Here is a 22,039-nt window from a genome sequence, read left to right on the forward strand (position 1 = left end):
GACCTGTATTGTAGAGTGATTGAGCAGATGGATAACCTTTTTTCAAGCAATTTGTCTTTGAGGGTGATGTTTTGTGATTGATAATCTTCTCCTGTGCTGCCGGTGGGTCAGTTGATGCTACCAGGCCTTCTATCTGGGCCGCTCCTTCCCTGCCACACAGGTGGTCCACTCTTCAGCTCCACCCACTGCTTCTAGACCTTTCTCCAAAGTTCTAGAGCAGGGGGAAATTCCAGAGGGCTGGTCTGCAGAACCTCCCAGCACTGATCCAAATTTGACCACTTTTTTCTGTGTTTTTGCATTTTTTATTTTTTAAATTGGGACAGGGTTTCTTTAATCAGCTATGCTTGTCTATTCCAGTTTTATGTCAGGACTTTATCAGAGTTGGATAGGTTTTGCTGTGCTGAGAGCTTCTTATAGTGCTATTTACTGTAAATGGATTGTTTTATTCAAACCACTATGCTTTTATTCCTGCAGGTTGTCTGTATGACTCTACTTTATTGGTTATCTTTAATTTTTCTAGGGTCAATATAGAAAATCTGTTTTCAGAAACCAGTGCCAATCAAAAAAGACTGAAGGATCTGCAAAGTAAACTTTCCAATTCAGAAAATGATGTGAAGGAGCAATATGAAAAATCTATTCAGGTATGCTCCAAGTGGACCCGGGGTACAGGTTTGCAGGACTGGTTCTGAACCAAAGTAAATTTTTATTTCAGGTGGCGCCCTCTAGGGATGGCAGAAAATTAGGATGTCTTTATACCATTTAGTGTTAAGCAGGGGATGGAGTATTCCTGTGATGGTTTTGCACTGCCCATACTATACAAAGCACTACTGTTTGGTTGAACACAACAAAAGTCCATCTAGTTCAACCAATAGAAATAAAATTAATAAAATAGAAAACCTCCATATATAGAATCCTATACCCACAGTTAATGCAATGGAAGGGAAAAAAGCTACTTGCCTTTTGTCAGCTTCAATTAAAAAAAAAGACATTCAAGTGATTATTGTATGTTTGGTTGTCAAGCATTATGATAGTGTGACATGGACAAAGGTGGATGGAGCTTTCCTTTCTAAAATATCTTGCATCAATGCCTTGTCATATGATGTGCCATGCCCCTCTGGTGCAGACCCCCACTGCTGATGTAATACATTTCTAAATTTCAAGTAATAATTTTAGGCTCTTAGGTCTCAGGAAATTAATTCAGACACAAAAAAGGGATCTGCATATAGCTTAGATCTCCCTGGGAGCCTCAAAACCCAAATGCAGACACCTTACTGTTGGTCATTGAGTTTGCCCATTTTAGTTATAGGCCAATATTAGGTGTAGGAGGTATTATGCTTGACTTAAGGAGCTGAAGTCTGTATTTGCATAATGGAGTGCACTTTAACTAAAATCAGGAGTGGACATGTTTCCTGTGCACCTGTACTGGGACTAAAATGTCAAGCAATGACAAGAGGTCATACATCAATTTTGTTTTTCTGAGTTTACCTATTACACTATTATTTACTTGTTGACCCTGCCAGTAGATCATGTTTTTTTTCCACTTTTTTAGCACTTCTTCTGCTACCCTGTGGACAAGATAGTCTTAGGCTACCCTGTGGACAAGATAGTCTTAGGCTATGTTCACATAGATGCACAGCGGTGGCCATGGGTGGCCATCAGCAACAGCCATTAGATTCTGATGGTTCTAAACACTGCCTGCACCCACTGTCTGCAAATATCATCAGCTGCCCGATTTGTGATCCATGCCACAACTGTTTGCATGTAACTGTTTATCTGAGTGTTTACCTGTGAAAGAGCCTTTAACTGACCCTTGACACAGCCAATGCGCATCCCTGGCTGTCATCATTTCTGCAGAGTATTGGCTGCACACAAGCTGGCAGCAGTCTATCAACCAGTTTGTGTGCAGCCATAGCACAGTGTGTTCTGTGGCCGCTGCCTCTGAATGCAGAAAACTGCTCACAGCCATATGAGTTTAACCTTAGATGGGCCTGTAGTTTGAAAACCATCTCCAGCTAACACTCTTAAGTGGTTCCAGCAACGGAAAATGGGCATCAGCTTGCCGAAAAGACATATTGTAGATACAATAGAACTTTTTGATGGAAAACGTTGTCTTCTGGCCTGTAGGATTGTGTTGATACTCTGAAGGAGCTTGAGGAACAGTTGGAGAACATCTCCCAGAAGAAGAAGAAGCTGGCTGATTACTTATGTGAAGATGCAACCAAACTATCTCTGGAGGAAACATTCAGTACCATGAAAACATTTCGGGATCTCTTCCTAAAAGCAAAAAAGGTATTAAACTCATCTAGGATGTTTTGTATATATTCTACCTGCTACTTAGTCACTCACTCTCGCCGCTAAGGTGACTTTTTTCTTGGCTTTCGCTCTTCTCAATAATTAAAGAGAAAACTGATAATTGGCACCATAATGGGTTTCCCAACTGGAACATTTCCCCTCCTTTATGTTTTGGTGACAACCCAAAATTTTGGATTTGACGCTACTTTTAGTCCAGGGGATAGTGTCCACCAGGACAAATTGGGTGTAACTCTTTAACAGGGACACAAACAACAATAAAAACCTGACGGGTTCCAACCCCCCTAACCACTCTAGTCAAAGCTATACATTTTTAGATTTAGATACACTTTACTAATCCAATGTTCTATAATGAGGTAACTAACCCAAACATCACTGTTGATAAATCATATAGTGGCCAAGTACACAATAATAACATTGAGTGTTCAGTATAATGCTGTGCATCAAGCATTTAGTCCTTTCTTTTCTACACATCATTATACAGCATTTTGCTGAGGTGCACTGATAAGGAGTTGGGCCCCTTTCACACGGGGCGAACTACATTGTGATCAGCAGAGGATCTGTCTAATGATCCCCTGCTGATATGAGCAGAGCGGGCCGATGACCGGTCCGTGTCCATTCAGTTTATGCATAGTGAACACAGACAGAGCCCACTTTGCTCTATGGGCAATTGAGTGTAAATGGGCTCTGCTGCCATCTGATCCACCTAAACAGAGAAGGATGGATCCCCTTCTGTTTTTCCTTCAAGTCCGTTTAGACCTGTTGGTCCATAAGGGAGAATGGAGTGTCCAATCCGGTCCACCTGAAAAATTGACAGGCCGACCTGATCAGACCCTTTGTGTGAAAGGAGCCTTAAACTCATATTAAACCAGCTGCATGTAGTCTGATCTCACAGTTATAGGCAGCTATAAAATACATAACATAATGCAGCTCTGTGTTCATTAATAAATCCTTAAAGCAGAACTCCATCCAAAAATAACAATATTAACCACTCAAGCTCTAGAAGAATTTACCCCCTTCCTGACCAGAGCATTTTTGTTTGCTATTCAGTACTGCACTACTTTACCTGGCAATTGCACAGTCATGCAACACTTTACCCAACTTAATTGTATATATTTTTTCCACACAAATAGAGCTTTCTTTTGGTGGTATTTAATCACCACCAGGATTTTTTATTCTATAAAAAGACCAAAACATTTGGGGGAAAAAAACAATATTGTTTACTTTCTGCTATAGAACATGTAAAAAAAATAAATTTCATCATAAATTCTATTCTGTTGCTTTGGGCTATTCTGTCTTTGGTTAAAAAAAAAATCTACTAAGTGTATATCCTTTGGTTTGTTTGAAAGATTTAGTGTCTATAAACTATGGTATTATGGAATTTGATTTTTTTTTACTAATGACGGAGATCAGTGACTTTTGGTGGGACTGTGTTAGTGTAGCGGGCAGTCTGACACTAACTGGCACTTCATGGGAACTGACTAACAGACACCAGTGAGACTAATACAGTGATCAGTGCTAATACTAGACACTGTCACTGTACTAATGACACTGGCTGGGAAGGGGTTAACATCTTGGGATAATCAAGGGGTTAATGTGTGCTCTGTGTGCTGCTTTTTACTAAAGATCACTTTGTTTCTTCTGCCTGTTTTGCAGGCAGAAGAAACACAGAGATCGTTCCCTCTGTACAGAGCCCTGTATCGTTTGTCAACAGAGGGCTCTGGGCTGTGACAGTACACAGCCAATCAGCAGGTCCCATGAATAATTGGCCTGGGACCGGCTGACTAAGCCCTGTTCTGTCCAATCACAGAAGAGCCAGCGGTCCGGAAAACAGCCGCAATGCACAGGTACGTTACTGTGCCTGAATGAGCCTCCCAACCGCAGTATATGTACTATGGTGGGTTGGCAAGCAGTTAAAATGAAAAGCCCCTTTTGAGGACCAAGGGTCGTATTTGTCCCATGGTTTTAATTGCCTGTATTATCTGAGTAACCTAAAATACTTTTTTTTTTTTTTTTTTAGTTTGAGTCAAAATATTAGTTCTTAACAAATGGATCTAGCTTTTTGCCAATTATATTATTATTATACAGTATTTATAAAGCGCCAATAGTTCGCTCAGCGCTGTACATTACAAAGGGGGACAGAACATGTGACAGAACAATACCAATACAATGCAAAACATGAAATGGCTTAGTTACAGCAACTGAAGTGTATGAACTTTAAAAACAAAAAATAGATTCGTTCCGTAATCTTATGGTCCTCAAAGGGTTAAAAGCTCATTTTCACTTCCCAGTCAGAGCCCTGTCATATGTTGCATTTTTTTCTGCAACTAGATGACTTGATTGTGATGACCAGTAACATTCAACACATTTCTAGTGAGCCCAGGTCTTCCTGGACCCTGCCCCAGCCTGTTACTGGACAGTGAAAGTAGAAGCAGAGTGAAAAGCTCATATCCCTGTTACTTTCCTTCTATCAAAATGCTTTATGTCAGCATATGAATAGATTGGCTCTTTTGTGATCACGCTTCCTCTCAGGACTGGGGAGTTATGTTACCATAGTTAATTCTGGCTGTACTGTGCTGGCAGATCTCAGTCATGCTGTACACACGCACTGTTTGAAGAGCTTAAGGCATTGGTGGTGCATTGTATGGTAATGCACCTCATCTTAGTCTGTCTCCAAAACAACTCAGAATAGCTTGCAGTTCTGTATATGCCTGCTCCAAGGAAACCACTAGAAAGGTAAAAGTTCTGCAAAAAAGGAACTACAGGTTAAGGCTCACTACTGCTTTCTGCAGCTCAAATATCTTGCAGTTTCATAAACTGGCCCACATCCAGTATGGCTGTTTACAGCTGAATTGGACAATGCAACAAATATTAGATGTATGAAAATGGAACGATCAGTGAGTCCTACTAAAAAAACCTACAGCATGCAGGACAAGAGCTTGGTGACTGATGCATTAAGAGTGGTGTATAAACAGCAAAAAAAAGGGTAATGGTAAATAAAATGAGAATCTCTAATAATGTTAACTCTGAACATTCCAAAGGGAGAGTTTTATATATTTGCCTGCACAACCTTTTATATGAATATTATTAATATTATTATACAGGATTTATATAGCACCAACAGTTTGCTCAGCGCTTTACATTATAACGGGAGACAATACAGCAACAATAGAGTTCAATACAAGAGTGATAGGAGGGCCCCTTCCTCCTAGATTGTAAGCTCCAAAGAGCAGGGCCCTCCTATCCCTCTTGTATTGAACTGTATTGTTGCTGTATTGTCTCCCGTTATATTGTAAAGTGCTGAGCAAACTGTTGGTGCTATATAAATCCTGTATAATAATAATAATAATACAAGAGGGTTAGGAAGGCCCTGCTCCTTGGAGCTTACAATCTAAACGATATAAAGCTTCCTTTTATTAATTTTTTTGCTGTATTAGACCATAGAAAAATGGACTTATCTTAAACTCATGTCCTGCTGCTGGAGTTTCCAAATCACCTTACCCTGGGTACCCATTGCTTCAGCCTCCTGTCCCACAGCACACTGGCCTTTACTGGTATGTTGTGATACCAGATAAGGTCTGCCATGAGGTAGGTGTCTGCATTGGTGTGCTACAATCAGTTGCCAGGAACTTGGTTTGCATTGCAGGCCTCGAAGTTCCCTTGTGCTGTTTATTGTAAATTGCCACTGCTTCTAGTATTCTTAGCTGCATATAATTGCATGACCATCTAAATATATTTTCATTGTAGGACAATAAAGATAGAAAGGAGCAGGCAGCCAAGGCTGAAAAGAGGAAAAAGCAACTGGAAGAGGAAGAAGCCAAGCGACAGAAGGGTGAAAATGGAAAAATTAGTGAGTTATACTAATAGAACTTTGTCTAAGCAATGTATTCATGTCATTGTGGCCATTTACCAAAAAGATGAGATGTGTGTGTGTGTATATGTGTGTGTGTATGTGTATATATGTGTATATATATATATATATATATATATATATATATATAATTTTTTTATTTTTTTTTTCCCCCACAAATCCAAGCAAGGTGAGCTGCTAGATGCACACCCTTGGGTGCTAAAACATCCAAAGGCTGCCACACTCCTGTACTTCCAATTTTATGTTTTATTTCTTCAAAATAGATATCGATCATACACAATGCCAAAATGATGTCCCTCTAGCACAGGCTTTCAGGCGACGTCCTTCCTCAGGCTGGGCCACCGTAGACGGTGGTGCCAACCTGAGGAAGGACATGGTCTAGGAATGGACACTTTTTTGTGAAGAAACTACATATCCCACAATGCCTGGGTCTCTTAAGCCTAGTGCTTGTGCAAGTGGGAGCCCCACAGTAATTAGATCTGACACAGACACAAGCAGGCAGAGCATTTACGGAGACACAGAGTTAATTTATGCTGCTGGGAGATGTGGTTCATCACATTAGCACTCTCACATTTATGGTGCACTACGGAAGGGATGGGGAGGCATTCATTGGACGTCGTGTGACCCAAAAAGGAAGTTGTGCTGTCTCCTTTACACAAAAGGACAAGCTAGCTGCAATGACACTTCAAACTGCAGCCCACAGCACGTGAGCTCAGTGTCGGGACAAGGCCATCCAGCGCCCAGGGCAAAGATGCCAAATTCCCACCCCAAGATGTATGAGCATTGTGTGTGTGCCAGCAAAAATTGCCCCCTCCCCCTCTTCAAGCACTAATCTGCAAGCTTGCCCCCTAAGCATACATTCCTTTTGAAAGTCAACATTCTCCTAAACAAAAACCTCCCCCTCTTCCCAGTAAAAATTCCACTTCCCCATTGCAATCCCCAACACTGCATAAATCTATGTACCCCTATCCTAGTACAAATCCTCTACTCTTCAAATTTCCCCTCTGAGCGCGCACACACACATTTCCCCTCCCAGTATCTGTATTCTTTACTTTTTCCCTTCACATATAAATTGTGTTAACTGATTATATTGGTGCATTGTGATATAAACATGTTTTCTTTTTTTTAATTATTTTTTGCACTGTCTAGTTCGAAAAGGTGCTGCAAAGTTGGAAGAAGGCTGCATTATCGACGCTTTGCTGGCAGATATCAAAAAAGGTTTCCAGCTACGCAAGACTGCCAAAAGCAAGCCAGAATCTGATGGTGCCCTCAAAGCTTCTACAAATGATTTAAGCACAAAACCTCCTACAGAATTAGGTATGAGATCTGCTGTATCACCCAGGAGATCACACCTCCCAAACCTTCCGCTGAACAAAGACTAGTGGCTTTCCTGCAGGCTTTTCTGGACTAGATGTTTCTGAGCTTGTTTGCATGCCGCTGCTTTTACAATCTTTGAAAAAAAAATTGCCTGCTTGCTTGCAAAGTTTGTAGGCGCTGCATGTGCATTGTTTTACGTATCATGATTTTTGTTTCTTGCTAATAATTGAGATACAGGGATAAAATTTTGCAGTATTGACACAATGACAAAAGCAGTAGGAGGAAAATGTTTTCATTTAAATAATGTTTTAGTAGTAGCCAAGAATTCTAGGGTGCTCTGTCCATATACAGTACTGTGGGTGAGTGCCAAAACCTTAAGGCCCTGGTTGGGTGCTAGCGCCATTGATAAAACTATATACAAAAATTAATCCTACAAGCAGGTTGGTTTTTGCTTTCATCGAGAAGGAAAATATTACACGAGAAAAGCACTTAAATGCACAAATTAGCATAGTCTTATTTAAAGGCCAGCCCACCCAAAGGAGCTTTCTCCAATTTTGGAGGATTGGGGAAGGGTTTTATCTTCCGACAGGGCTTAAAATGTTGCCTGCGGCCATAGCTGTAAAAATGTATCCATTAACCCTTGGATAGCTATAGCAAGTCAATGTCTGCCTTTTCAACTAAACTACAGTTGTGATTGGCCCAAGTGAAGTCTCCATATATTCTCAAGGAGAACCCAGCATAAATACTGTAGCATGTGCCTTTCCAGTGGCTACATCAAAGGAACTAAAAGAGAACTTGCTGGTCGTTGACCTACATAGCTTTCCTCGAAATTGAAGCGCCATATTGTATGGTAAGGAATAAGATTTAATTCTCTGCTTTGGATTTCAGACAGCAGTGAAGATCTAGAAAATAACTGGACACCGCACCAAGTTACCCAAAATATTAATTATGGGCTTAATAGCCCTTCAGTCTAATATGCATTCTGTGCAAGCCTTCCCTCTTTGCTTTTGCTCACTGGGGGGGGGGGGGGTGATATGTGACCAATTAGCCTATTGCAAAGAAAAGACTTTGGAATTGACATAAGAAATTAAAAAAAAAAATTTGTGAATGAGACCCATTATGTGACACATAAAAAAGTGACATTCGATTCCTGTAAGAAAGAAGCAGTCTGAAGTATTCAGTCTCTGAAGCTGGTCATCAGTATTGCGCTTCAGTGATGTCATGCATTCCTTGTCCCTATAACGGCTGAGTATTTGGACAGCCCACAAGATCGCAACTTCCATTTTTGTGAGTAGTACACCTTACAATTTTTCATATACATCAGACCATTCAACTTTAGAGAAATGTTTTTTTTTTTTTTCAAACGTATTGACCTCTCATTTTGTACAGAAATAAAACTGGTAAATAGATGGTATAGGAGTTGGGATAAAATTTATTATTTTGTTAAAAAAAAGATTGGTGGTATTGGTTAGAATAGTCATATTTATTTTGTAAATAAGATTACATTTCAGATTATGATATGCAATATGAGTTTCTCTGTTTAATTTACTGAAAAAAATAATTTCTCAATTGCATGCTAAAAAATAAAATTGATTTTCCTATGCTGTCTGTCCTTGATATGATGTAAATATCTTGTCTGGATCTCTGCATGCCAGGAAATAAACTAACCTGCTTGATTTCCTGCTTCTAAAATGCTTTTCCTAATTTTATTGCATGCCCAGTGGCAAGTACAACTAATTGCTTGGTGCTGCATATTTATGTGAGCTGCTTACTAGTGTTATATGAATCCACTAAAAATGTCTGGTCTTGTTTTTACAAAGGCAAACCTGTGCTATTATCGAATGGGGATGCAAAAAAGACCACTAATGATAGTCCCTCCACATCAGTTGTTGAAGGTGTCTCTAAATCTTCTTTGCCAACTGATAAATCTGAGGACAAAAATATTGCATGTGATGTTGAACCAAAGGGCCATGTCAAGGTAGAAGAGCCTTTATGTCCTCCAAACCAAGACACTAAAAGTTGCTTAGAGAACACAGATGACATACAGAGTGTTGTCTTGGGTCCAGCCACAGATCTCACTAATGATGCTGAACTGGAAAAAGAAAGTCTTCCAGGCAGTGTACAAGTTCAGTCTTGTGAAGCTGTTATCCCAAAGAATACAAGTACTGTTAGATGCCATGAAGATGCAACACTGAATTCTCAGAAACCTACGCAAACCGATGTTCTATCTCCTGAAAGTGCTTGTGCATCTGAGACAAGTCATTGCCAATCAGATGAAGTGGACTCCAAAAACATAGATGTTCGGAATAACAACATCCAGAGTGCAGAAACAGACATGTGTAATAAAGGACTTTCACATGATCAAATAGATTCTTCAGTTAACGCTTCTTTTGGATGGCCAACTTCAGTGGTTGATGGCCCTTCAAACAATAATTCAGCTGATGTGCCTTCTATGGAAGATAAATTGGTGGCTGATGGTATGTTGCCAACTCAGGACCAATTACCAAGTTCTTTGGAGGAAGAGAACAATGGGAATGTGTTTCTTAATTCACATTTAGCTGAGGACGTTAGCATGACTGAAGTGGGCTCAGCCAATGAGAAGGATGACAGTGTTGAGGTTTCCCCACCAGCTCAGGATGAAGATACTGCCAACATTCCCACACTATCACTTAACAATGCAAACACAAATGTCTGTTCTAATGAAAAGAATGGACCTTCTGGTGTTCCCTCACCAGATCAGACAAATGGGACACAAGTTCATAACAATGGTCCTCCTGATGCTTCCACAAATGATTCACTAGACATTGTCTCCCAAACTAAAGAAAACCTGTTAACTGATGACTCTGTAAACAAATCTTCAGAATCGGCCACTCATGTCCAAACTTCCGATGATTGCAAAGTCAAAAAAGGCTCTTCCAAGAACAAAAAGAAAAAAAGGAACTCCAAAAGCAGTGAAGGTAATTTCCTATATATACATCTCTAGATTGTATATCACCCTATTATCATACAGCAGTACATTTAAATGAGCATTTCAAATTAGTTACTACAGAAGTGTTGGGTTTAGTACTTCTTGAGGGGACTTTTTCAGGAGCTACAAATGCTGTAAATATCCCCTTTGAGTTCTTACAATGAATACTTTCTTTTGGAACACTGCTATGTAGATCCAGGGAAGTTTGGTGACCTCCTCTAACTACTTCTGCTATCTTTAAGGGGGGGGGGGTAGAGCTGCTGTTTTAGTATGTTCAGTGGAACGATTGCTTATACTCACAGCTAAAAACAGAACCACAAAGTTGTAGATCCTGGGAGGAGGGTCATACCACAAGAGCCAAAATGTATTTTGACTTTGTTGCTCCAAACACATTTCCTATAATTGATATTTATTTATATCTGGATATAATGTTACAGAATCACATACAGATTATTCAATGAGGAGGGGTTAAGTGCAAACTTCAGTAAACCCTGGCAACCAATTTAGAGCTGCACAAGATTTGACCAGATCAATTTTAAAGTGCTAAGTGCAAAGTAAAACCCTTCATAATATCACCATATGTACATTGGTATTCTATCCATTTATGAAACCAAAATAATGCTGTACACTGGTTTTCCATATATTTTTAATAAGCGGATATACAGAACCATAATATGTGAATAGACAATAAGCTGGTGAATAACAAAGGCGGTTATTTACTAAAATTGCATGGTGAAAAAGCAGCTTCCAAGTTTTATTGTCAAAGTTTCATTGAACAAGCTAAATTTAGAAGCCGATTGACTGCCATGCACCGCTGTACCAGATTCTGATTGCTCCAGTTTTAGTAAATCTCCCCCAAAGCAGCAACATCTTTGAAAGGCTTAAATAAAACAAGGATGGTGAGGACAGTAACCGTTTTGAAATACCAACATACAAATGAGGACACATGAAAGGAATTTAGTATACTATCTGAACAATAATAAAGAAAATGGTACAAAATAAATCATAGCATTTTTATATAAGAGGATATAGATAGAATGCATGATAATAACACTAACATTGGACCTACATGTAATTGCGAAATCAAATGCAAGAGAAAGAATGGGTTATGTTCAATTGTCGTGCAAAATGATGCAGTATATGTAAGAGAACATCATAAGGTAAGCTAAAGGCAGAGTTGGATTTCTGGGGAGTTAAGGGAGATATGGGTTATGTAGGGGCCCCCACATTTTTGTACACCGCGGTTTTTATATGACTTGATATAATCATGGTTTATTTTGAAAGTCCAGAAGCATAAAACAAAAAAATATATATCACTATATCCAGTATACGCCAGGGTTTCCATAATTCATGTAAAATCCTCAAAAATATTTACACTCATGCTCTACTGTATGTCTCTAAAGGAGGGAATGGTTCCTGGTCATACTGTCATGCTGCAATAGCTATTTGACATATACACTAACAATAAAGCTGAAATCCAAAGGATGATAAATATAAAGATTTTGCATGAATTCAAAGACATCAGTAAAAGACAAATGCGCTTTTATTTCAGAGATTTACTTCCCCTACCCCAGTGTGCTTGTTCATTTATTGAGCTATCTGCACTGTCTGGCCTGCCCATGTTCACACAGTTTTTCTGCTGAAGTCTTCAAAATTCTTCAGTCACTTTGAAGACTTAATTCTCTCTAATGGAAAGCCTGGCTGCAGTCTGCCAGTATGTGATAGAGTATTACCAGTGATCGGAAGCAAGGCTGGAATTACCATCAGGCATAAGAACAGTTTTTTCTTTAGAAATGCTGTCCTGGTCAGAGGTGCTCATTCTCTCCAAGAGAGCTTTTACAACTTGTTTGGAAATCTGCATGTGTACAGGCTACAGAGCAGAAAATACGGTCAAGAAGTGAAAGTGTTAACTAAGTTTTTATAAGGTTTAGTTTATTTTTTTTGTCACAGGAGTAGGCAACACATTTTATGGGCATCATGTATGCATAAACGTTTGGCAGTGGATAATATAAGATGAAAATACATAAAAGTTGGTTATATATACTTCAAGAAAAGCTATTAACCTAATACTACATGTAAAAAAGCTGTAGAAAACAATTCTAAAAGAAGGAATAATAGTATAACTGCCATAAATATGCAGATGAGCATAATATTTAGAAATTAAAAAATGGTGGGTTCATCCTGTATGTCCTATGGGAACCATTCCTCAAATTAAGGACAAATAAAACACCTCTCACCCATATAGCATGGGGGGTAAATATAGAGCATAAATAAACTTCCACGATTTATTCATCTATTTCAGGTACTTATATAGTGCTGTCAATTTACGCAGCGCTTTACATATATATATTGTGCATTCACATCAGTCCCTAACTCTCAAGGGGCGTACAATCTAAGGTCCATAACTTACATTCATACACAAACATACTAGTGCAAATTTAGACCGGAGCCAGTTCACCTACCAGCATGTCTTTGGAGTCTTTATTATACAATTAAAAAAATATAAATACGTTAAAAATGACCTCGTATGGATCATACACAGAAATGGATACAAATTAATTTAGTCTATGCCTTTATCTCCTTTGTGAAGTTTGGGATCAACACGTTTCACGAATGAAGAGCATCTTCCGGATCCACACCTATTATATATACAGCAAATTATCAATTCAACAAAAATATTTACAAGACATGAATACACAGTACTATAGTAATATTATATCTGGCCCATAAAAATGTGTTTTTGCATATACCAGCTTACCATATTATTTATCAAGCAGCAATAGAAATTTTTTAAGTTGGTTCATATTCTTTATAGAGACAAACATTCCTATAAAAATCCATGAATAATAACAATATGAAACTAATAAAATAAACTAACACTATTTAAACCCTATTGTATAAGTTGCTGTTTAGAGAAAAAAATGTTTCTTCATAGAGTAACGTATGCAATAGAGTTGCAACATAGTTTATTCTATTAAGTTTAATGTTTATAGATTTTTTTTTTTTCACTGAAAAAGCTCAGAGAGATGAAAATTATGCTAATGAACATGCATGCTAAAATTTAGTGAAGCAAGACTAACATATGGTGCATGACATGGTTTGATAACTCTGGAGCCTTTACAGCTCCCTGGTATCCCTCCAGACATGGCCATAACTAGCTGAGAATCATCTTCCATACCATGTGAGGCACTGAAGTACTGCATCCTCACCTTTTTATTATATCCTTGATACAACGTGTAGAAACATATGAATAATTCAAGTTCAAAGACAGAAGTAGCTTTAATGTAAACCTTTCATAGAAACATATGGAGGCTGCCATTGTGACCCCTCCTGATAATGCTAGATGCATAGTTTCTATACTGACCCTCTGGCTTCAGAACTTGGTGAGTCATTGACCCAGAACAAGTATGGAGTTTAACATCACGAGTCTCTAACTGCTCATTAGTTCTGTGATACCAACTCAAAATATTAACCTCAAAAAATCACATCTATATCTTAATCCAACTTGAATCATAGATCTAAGGTGAGGTAGCACTGTGATCTTAGATCTAGTAAAATGCAATTTCACAATGAACGTGCATCCAACAATAAAATACATAACTGAAGTGTCCATGTATAAATCAAAAAAAGTCCAAATAACACTCGTGACTTGTGTAGGTAGCAGAAATCCACAAATAAACTTCACACCCACCAACATGCCGACAAGTTGGCATCTCACCTGGCTTCGCTACCAAGAGATCCGACTTGTTACTTCTGTCCTGAGAGCTGACCTCACATCAGGTTGCTGTACAAGGTGACACTAACATTTTTGTCCTAACAACTTTCTCAAAGGGCTCCAACAAAGGACAAACTACTCTGACTTTGGCCACCTCCATGTTTTTTTAAAGAAAGGTTTCCTTTAAGCCTACTAGAGTGAGGATGAGTGAGACCTTCCTGCAGGAAACAATGGTGAAGACCTGGCAGAGTATCAATCCCTGTATTGTGCTGAAATCGGTGAATCTAAAATTTGTAATAAATTACGATTAGAAATATAATATTATGCATTTCTTGTTTTCCATTTAATATATTTTTACCAGTGGCCTCTAAAAGTCTTAGTCTACCATACATACAGTCATACATAGTTTTTGTATTTGCCATATGAATGAAAGAGTATGATGCCAATGTGGTTCTCCTAAAAGCCATAAGCAATTGTATCAAAAGCAACATTGCATTTTCTCTCTCAATGAACAGAGATGGGAGTTGATTCTGGCACTCATAAAACAAAGAGTTGTGTGGTACAGTAAGGTATGTAATCCAAGGATTTATGTTGACTAACGTCACCTATGTCCAGATAAACCCTCGTTCCCTACCTGGAGATTAAATCAAAAATACCAAACTAATTGTTTTCTTGTTTCCAGCAACTTCTTTGTCGCTTTAATGTCAACTAAATTTATTTATAATCTTTCTCTTTCTTTTAATCAAATAATGAATAATCACATGGTGGAACTCTCATTGGTGTGGCTGAGTTGCTTCTCATGGGCAGTGGGTGTGGCCTTGCTGGAGAAAAGGAGGTGTGGCCTAGATAACACTTTATTATGTGCCGTTTTAGGCTACTTTTATTGCGCTTTGCACATGTGGCTGGGTGATAGAAGATACCACAAGGGCTGGGCTTTGGCTGTCATATTTAAAATAATCCTAACAGACTTGTTTCATGTTAAAGGCCTTCTTCCTGGTTGCAGGGTTTAGCTGCTCCATTTGTGTGCTGGATTGTTGCTTCTATGGGCCATAAGTTAAATAATTTGATTAACTGCTTTGATAAATTATAATAATATAGGTGAAACGGGTGGAGGTTGGTCTTCTACTAATATACCTGCCTTAAAAATATTTAACTCCAGGAAGCTATAAAAATACCAAAAAGCTGCAGTTATATATTCAGCAAAAAAAATTACTTTTATTTTTATTTAAATGCTCCTAGTACAGGAATTAGGCCTGGTACTCATTCAACTGTACATCAGTACTCGCAGCACAGAGGGGGGGATAGGTAGTACTCAGAGCCAGTTGGGCTCTGCTGCATGTGAAGGCCAGCGGTGTGCTGCTTCTCTTTCATTGTACGGCAGACATGTGATGTGTGTTACCCAGTATTCTTGACTAAAGCTTGCCATACATGGTTAGAGATTCACTCCAACTCGCTCCAAATTCACTGAAAAATTAATCAGAATATTTTTCCTGCTGTCATTAATTTCTTCCTGGCTGCCCTGGCATCCCGTTAAGTAGTTCCAACCACTCGGGAGGAAAGAATCGGTGATCATGTGACTACTGTTACAGTGGTCCCACTGGCTACCTGTCTTTAGACCAGACCTAGAGCTGCGTTTGACAACTCCGTCTTTGTGCTGGGAGCGTGCAATGAGTATACTGTCAGCACATACACATCAGATTCTCAGCGCTACATATATGCGGCATGTGGGCATTAAAGCTCATCCTTTTGACTAAAGTGGAGCTCCATCACAAAGGGGACATTTCGCTTTATGTACTGATCCCTTGCTCCCTGTGAGGAAGTGGCACCTTTGAGGCACGGGGGGGAGTGGGTACCCAATTTTTGATGTATACCCGCTCCTGTGTCTGTTGTGATCACCTAGGCCGGGTGTCGGCAACCCGCGGCTCCAGAGCCGCATGCGGCTCTTTTTCATCTTTGCTGCGGCTCCGGAGCACACTGCCCACCAGGTGACAGGCAATAGGGTTTCAGTGGTCGGCAAGCCGCGGATCGCAAGCCACATGCGGCTCTTCTGTGTGCCGGGCGCCCGCTCCCCTCCCTCCTCTCGGGCGGCCGCCTCAAAAGTCAGGACTCTTTTAATCCGGCCCGCAGAGCGTGGAACATTAGCTGTCAGGATGTAGGCGGGGCAGCCAGGATGTAGGCGGGGCAGCGTGACGAACTCCTCTCACAGTCCGCCCTGAAGACCGGAACACAGCGAGAGGAACGCGCGGAGCAAAGGTAAGTGAATTGAGACAATATGGGGAATTAATTACTATAGGGGGGATGAATTATTATATGGAGGATTAATTACTATGGGGGATGAATTACTATGGAGGATGAATTACTATATGGGGGATGAATTACTATGGAGGATGAATTACTATATGGAGGATGAATTACTATATGGGGGATGAATTACTATGGGGGATGAATTACTATATGGGGGATGAAGCTAACTGCACGATCCTGTATATAGCATTAAGGTAAGAAACAATATATGCAGTGTCGGATTTGTTTTAAATGTTGCAATGGTTTTGCGGCTCCCAGTCTTTTTTTTCCATTCGGAAACGGGTCCAAGTGGCTCTTTATGTCTTAAAAGTTGCAGACCCCTGACCTAGGCAATTGGAAGCAGAAGTTGTCCTCCCTTCTCTATCTATAGTCTTCTCTGATACGCAACAGAAGCCTACGGGACTATTCACAAGGCGCAGTGCTACTTGTGCATGCGCAGTGGGCACCAGGCCATGAAGCCGAAAGCTGTCACAGCCAGGTGCCCACAATTATGATGTCAGTGCTGGGGAGTGAGGATGACCGATGAAAGGGGCTATGGTGAGGACACTGCTGGATCGTGTGACAGGTGAGTGGCTGCTTTTAAAAAGGTCAGCAACTACAGTTTTTGTAGCTGCTGACTTCTAATTTTTTAGCTTTGACTTTAAGTTGTTCAAAACCCCTAAAATTTCATCCAGACCAGCATGCTATTCCAATGGAATCCCAGACATATTAAAACAGGTTTTAATAAACCTATTAAACACATTCATGGTTAGAACTTTGTTCAATAAAAAAATTTTTACCTGCTACTTCTAATTTTCTTATCGCTACAGATGAAGATTTTTTATATGACCCCACTCATCACTGGAAAGTTTAATGGACGGAAGTTCCACAAATGAACATTTATCAAATGAAATTCTATGTATATTTCCAAATTAATTGCACAGTAGTAGCCCCAATCTTCCTCTTCTGGGGTCCCTTGTAGGCACTCCTGGCTCCTCCCCCATGCTGATTACCCCCATAGCAAGCTGCTTGCTATTGGGGCACTCATTAGGACTTGATTGCAAGCTGCTCTCCATTGACACACACAGCCTTGGCACAGCCTCACCCTCTGCTTGATGGTTGTGATTGACAGCAGCAGGATCCAATGGCTCCCACTGCTGCCTCCATGTCCAGTGACAGAGAATGGCGAAAGATGCTGCTCCCAGTGCTGGATCTAGATTGGGTCAGGTAAGTATAAGTTGGGGGGGTGGACTGCACACAGAAGGTTTTTTGCAGAGAATGCATTAAGGTAAAAAAACTTTCTACCTTTACAAACACTTTAAGTTGTGCTACTGTTACAGTGTAGGTCAGGGATCTGCCTGCGGTACTGGAACTTTAAACTGGCTGTAATAAAACATGGTACGCTAGGAACACTTTCAATCACAAACCATCATTAGGGCTCATGTACACTGCAGCTGATAAACTCACGTTCAGGAGCTTTTCTGCATTTTTTTTTTCAGCAGCCCCTGAACTCTCCCTAATGTTTTCCTATGTGTCCATGTACACACAGTCGTTTACAGGCAGTTGAGTTTACAGTCGTTTTTTTGAATGCACCAAACTTGCGTTCAGGAGTAGATTTTTATCAGCGTATCAAACGCTTGTAAACGTGGCTAACCGTGTTTATAAGCGTTTTTTTACTGTTCCATATCCAAATGCTGTCCAGAGCCTTTTTTCATCAGAAATGCAAGCAAAGCATTTTCCATGTATTCAAATGGACCCGGTACACCAGCAGTCCTTTCCAGGCTTTAGATGAAGGAAAAAATGGTACAACGTGCCGCATTATGCTCATGATGGGATCCATAGTGAACACAGCCAGAAAAGACAGGAAATCTCAACACATACTGCTCTCTCTGCTTCTGCTCTCTCTATTTCTCTCAAAATGTCTGAAATAGTTTTTTTTTTTACTGTTTTTCAGTGCATTCTGAGCATTTTGGAAGGTCTCCTGAGGTTATCTTAAAATAATGCTTCTAAACGTAAACGCTCATAAACGCAGCATACAAACACGGCTAAACAGACGTTTTGTAACCTACGTTTTCCAGCAGTCCGTTTCCATCGTTCAGAAGTGTTTTCCAAATGTACATGGAACCTTAGGTGTCTCAAAATAACTCAGCAGAGGAAAAGACTAATTTCTTTTTCCAGAATGCTACAATATAACTGAATTGGTTGGAAGAACTCCCACACAGTTCAGCACCCATACTGTGTTTTACATGCGTTGCTAAGTTATTAGTTTTCTTCGCTAAAAATTTCTAGTGCATAATAGGAAAATACTATCTACCATCCTAAGATACGGATATGTTCTGTATCACTCGAAATGTTCTCGCTGTTGCTCCAATATACTGTATTACAGAATACAATGGGGGGAAAAAAAGGATACTATCGGACTGAATTGTAGTTGTTATTATACAGGATTTATATAGCGCCAACAGTTTGCTCAGCGATTTACAATATAACGGGAGACAATATAGCAACAATACAGTTCAATACAAGAGGGATAGGAGGGCCCCTTCCTTTGGCGTTTACAATCTAGGAGGGAGGGGCTAGTGGTACAAAAGGTAATAACTGTGGGGGATAAACTGATGGGAGAAATAGAAGATTTAGTTATTAGCTGAAGGCAGGATAACAGGTTACATACCATCATATTTCAGTGCATACTGTTTATTAGGTATTATATCTAATGTGGTACCTAATATTGTACCACATTTTGTTTTTGGGGGAAAAATTTAATAAAATGTGTTGAAAAGATTACAAAGCTTTTGGAAAGTAAAGTGGTTCCAATATACATACTGTAGTGCTTTCCCCGTAGGGGCCGCTGGTAATAGCTGGTTTTTCCCAATTACTACAGAGGCTGTCCATGCACGCCGCATCCAACAACTCTATTGAGCTGCTTATCTGGAGTTTAGTTCTACAGAGACATTGTCACCTTGACCATTCTGGGCTCTGTGACAGCAACTTTGTAAAACTACCCAACCCCGTTATATTCACCTTGCCAGTCCTGCCTTCATGGTAGTCAGTGACAATACCCAGCACATCTAGTGCGGGAGCATGTGACCTCCTCCTCTGTGATTTTGCTGAACTCTAGTAGCCAAATGCTAAATCCCAAGTATTGTCACATGGCAGCCAATACTAGGGATCTTATTGCTGGTTTTAGTAATAACTTATTTGATTTTATGGTCCCTATACCTCTGTAAAGTGACATAGGACTGGTCAGTATCTCCAAATTGTACCGCTCCACCTGCCGTGGTATATAACTGCTGTGAAGGACAGGTACAGACTGGCTCGGAGCCCACTCACACTCCTGTAACAGATGATGCAAGTCTGAAAAGAGATTGCACACTGCTGGTATCATCCACAAGATACTTTATTGGAGACTGCTCAGACAGAACATGGTTCTTCCATAGTGTTCTGTCAGAGCAGTCTTCAATAAAGTTTCTTGTGGATGATGCCGGCAATGGTCGATCATCCTTTTCAACTGACATACAATTGTATTATTCTCACAAGTATAAGCAGATGTCCAGAGCCCCCCACCATCAGAGGTCGAGTCCCCCACCCTCCCTTACATCATATTGCACCCCCCTTACCTTGTGCTGCTTCCTGGAAGAAGCTAAGAAGCAGAAAGTGCAGGATCTGGAGGAGGGCTGGAGTCATCTGCCAGAGTCTGCTAAATGCTGAGACCAGGAGAGGTGGAGATGATGGGGTGCTGTGACTGCACAGAGAGGCACATGATCTGTAGGAGGAGTTCTGTCCTCTACTGCTGACTGTTGGGACAAGGTGGGAGTGGAGATGGAGACAGAGGGGGTGCCACAGCTACAGTAGAGATGTAAGGGCCACAGGAAATGGCCTGACAGGCCGGATTTGACCCGTGTGCCTTGTGTTTGTCACATGTGCCTTGGAGGGATGGGTCGCATGGAAATGAAGATAAAGTAAGTGAGGGATAAGGTAAGCTAAACCCGTTTTTTAATGGTGTCCTAGACAACAATAAGCATTTAACCCTTGTGAGATCAAAACGTTGGAGGAAGGGTGATTTTGTACCACTACCGGGGTAGTTTTTGCAATTCTCCTTTAACCTATGATCTGCCTGTTGTTGTCCACTGTTGTGTGAGAATCAGAGATGTCTGGTTCCATTAGGCTAGGCAAATGAATATAGAGGAATCAGTTCAGTCAGCCAGCAATATAAGATATTACAAACATCAAGTATCAACTGTGACTTTTTTTTTTAAGTTGCATTAGCTAATGGTTATTAGTATCTGTCCAGCTCCTAATAGCTCTGCATCATATTTGGAAATTGTTCTCCCAAGTTGCATCAGGGAGGATGGCAATCCACGTTTGGTCCAGTGTTGACCTCGGTATGGGGGAAGACACACTCACATACTGTACACTGCCCCAGGTCTGAACAGCTATAGATATGTACTTGTTTCTAAAACAGCCTGCCCTTAAATAGAGAAAACCCTCTCGGCTCACGCCAATGGCTAGTTCCACCTCTGTATGTCTCTTCTTTAATCAACAAATTCAATATAAATTATAATTTTTCTTAGGCTTCCCTAAATGTTGTGTATATGTTTAAAGTTAAAAGGTGAATTTTGTCTTCTGTTATATGTTATGTTTTGTAATGTGGTCTCTTAAACTGTAGCAAAATCTTTACAGGACCCAAACTCATTAATGTTCTATCTAGCGGTAAGTATCATTAATGCACTGATGACTATAGGCGATGACATACAAGAGCAGGGGTCAGCCTACTAGAATGCAGACTAGAGACCAGTCATTCCTCCAATGCTGGTTATTTTGGAAATGGATATAAAAGGAGATACAAGCAGTTTGAAGGGACTACTGAGGCCCATAGAATAGCACAGTCACGTTCCTATGTTTAATATTCATCTGCTTGACTTGTAGATTTAAAGCTTAAAGCAGAATATTTCATGTTTACTACTTACAATTAACAGATTCCTTTATATTTTAATAGAATTTGACTACTATGCTGTGCATAGCCTGTGTAATTTGATTTCCTAATATTTAGCTCTTCTCAGAATATGCACAGTTGAATAAGTCAGAGGAAGGATACACCTCCTCTTGTTTGCAAGACTGACAACTCATGGGGCCCCCGGGCAATAGGGGATCATGGGGCCCCTGTGTCCTTGCCCAAACTCAAAAAAGCCTATGAAAAAGGTACCAGGGGCATCTCATGGGGCCCCCTACTGACCCCGGGCCCTCGGGCAGTGCCTGAGTTTTCAAATGGTAAGTCCGCCCCTGTTATGAAGTTATTTTTAGATCCACATTTGAAAAGATAGTGCTGGGCTTTCTAAAAGAAAGCCCAGTATGCAGATCAATTGGCCAAGGAAGTACCATGTATTGAATATTTGTAAAATAAAGACTGTATTTAAATAACAACACTCCATAAACTTTTAAACATTTAAATACTATTGAGTACATTCCTTTATAGTTGCAGAGGCTGAAATATTAAAGCTAGGGTAAAGTTACAATAGGACTGTTCCTAGGTTTAGTTTTAATTATTTCACCTACACAGGGATTCTTTGCTATAGGC

At 40.0% G+C, this 22,039-nt stretch overlaps 1 protein-coding gene across 2 annotated transcripts in view; it reads left to right on the forward strand.

The window, feature by feature from the left end:
• Positions 1-22,039, forward strand: part of INF2 (inverted formin 2) — a 139,796-nt gene that overhangs the window by 109,139 nt on the left and 8,618 nt on the right. The window contains exons 17-22 of one of the 2 annotated variants that reach the window (XM_089680293.1): positions 521-641; positions 2,125-2,289; positions 6,058-6,160; positions 7,331-7,498; positions 9,319-10,455; positions 14,697-14,750. In XM_089680293.1, coding sequence (XP_089536419.1) covers positions 521-641; positions 2,125-2,289; positions 6,058-6,160; positions 7,331-7,498; positions 9,319-10,455; positions 14,697-14,749 — 1,747 coding nt within the window. In that variant the 3' untranslated portion in view covers position 14,750. The remainder of the gene's footprint in view (positions 1-520; positions 642-2,124; positions 2,290-6,057; positions 6,161-7,330; positions 7,499-9,318; positions 10,456-14,696; positions 14,751-22,039) is intronic. The other variant, XM_089680294.1, reaches the window with a different exon arrangement.

This window comes from Staurois parvus, unplaced genomic scaffold (assembly GCF_062004578.1).
Source record: "Staurois parvus isolate SC_StPar_1 unplaced genomic scaffold, SC_StPar_1.0 ptg000239l, whole genome shotgun sequence".
NCBI lineage: Eukaryota > Metazoa > Chordata > Amphibia > Anura > Ranidae > Staurois > Staurois parvus.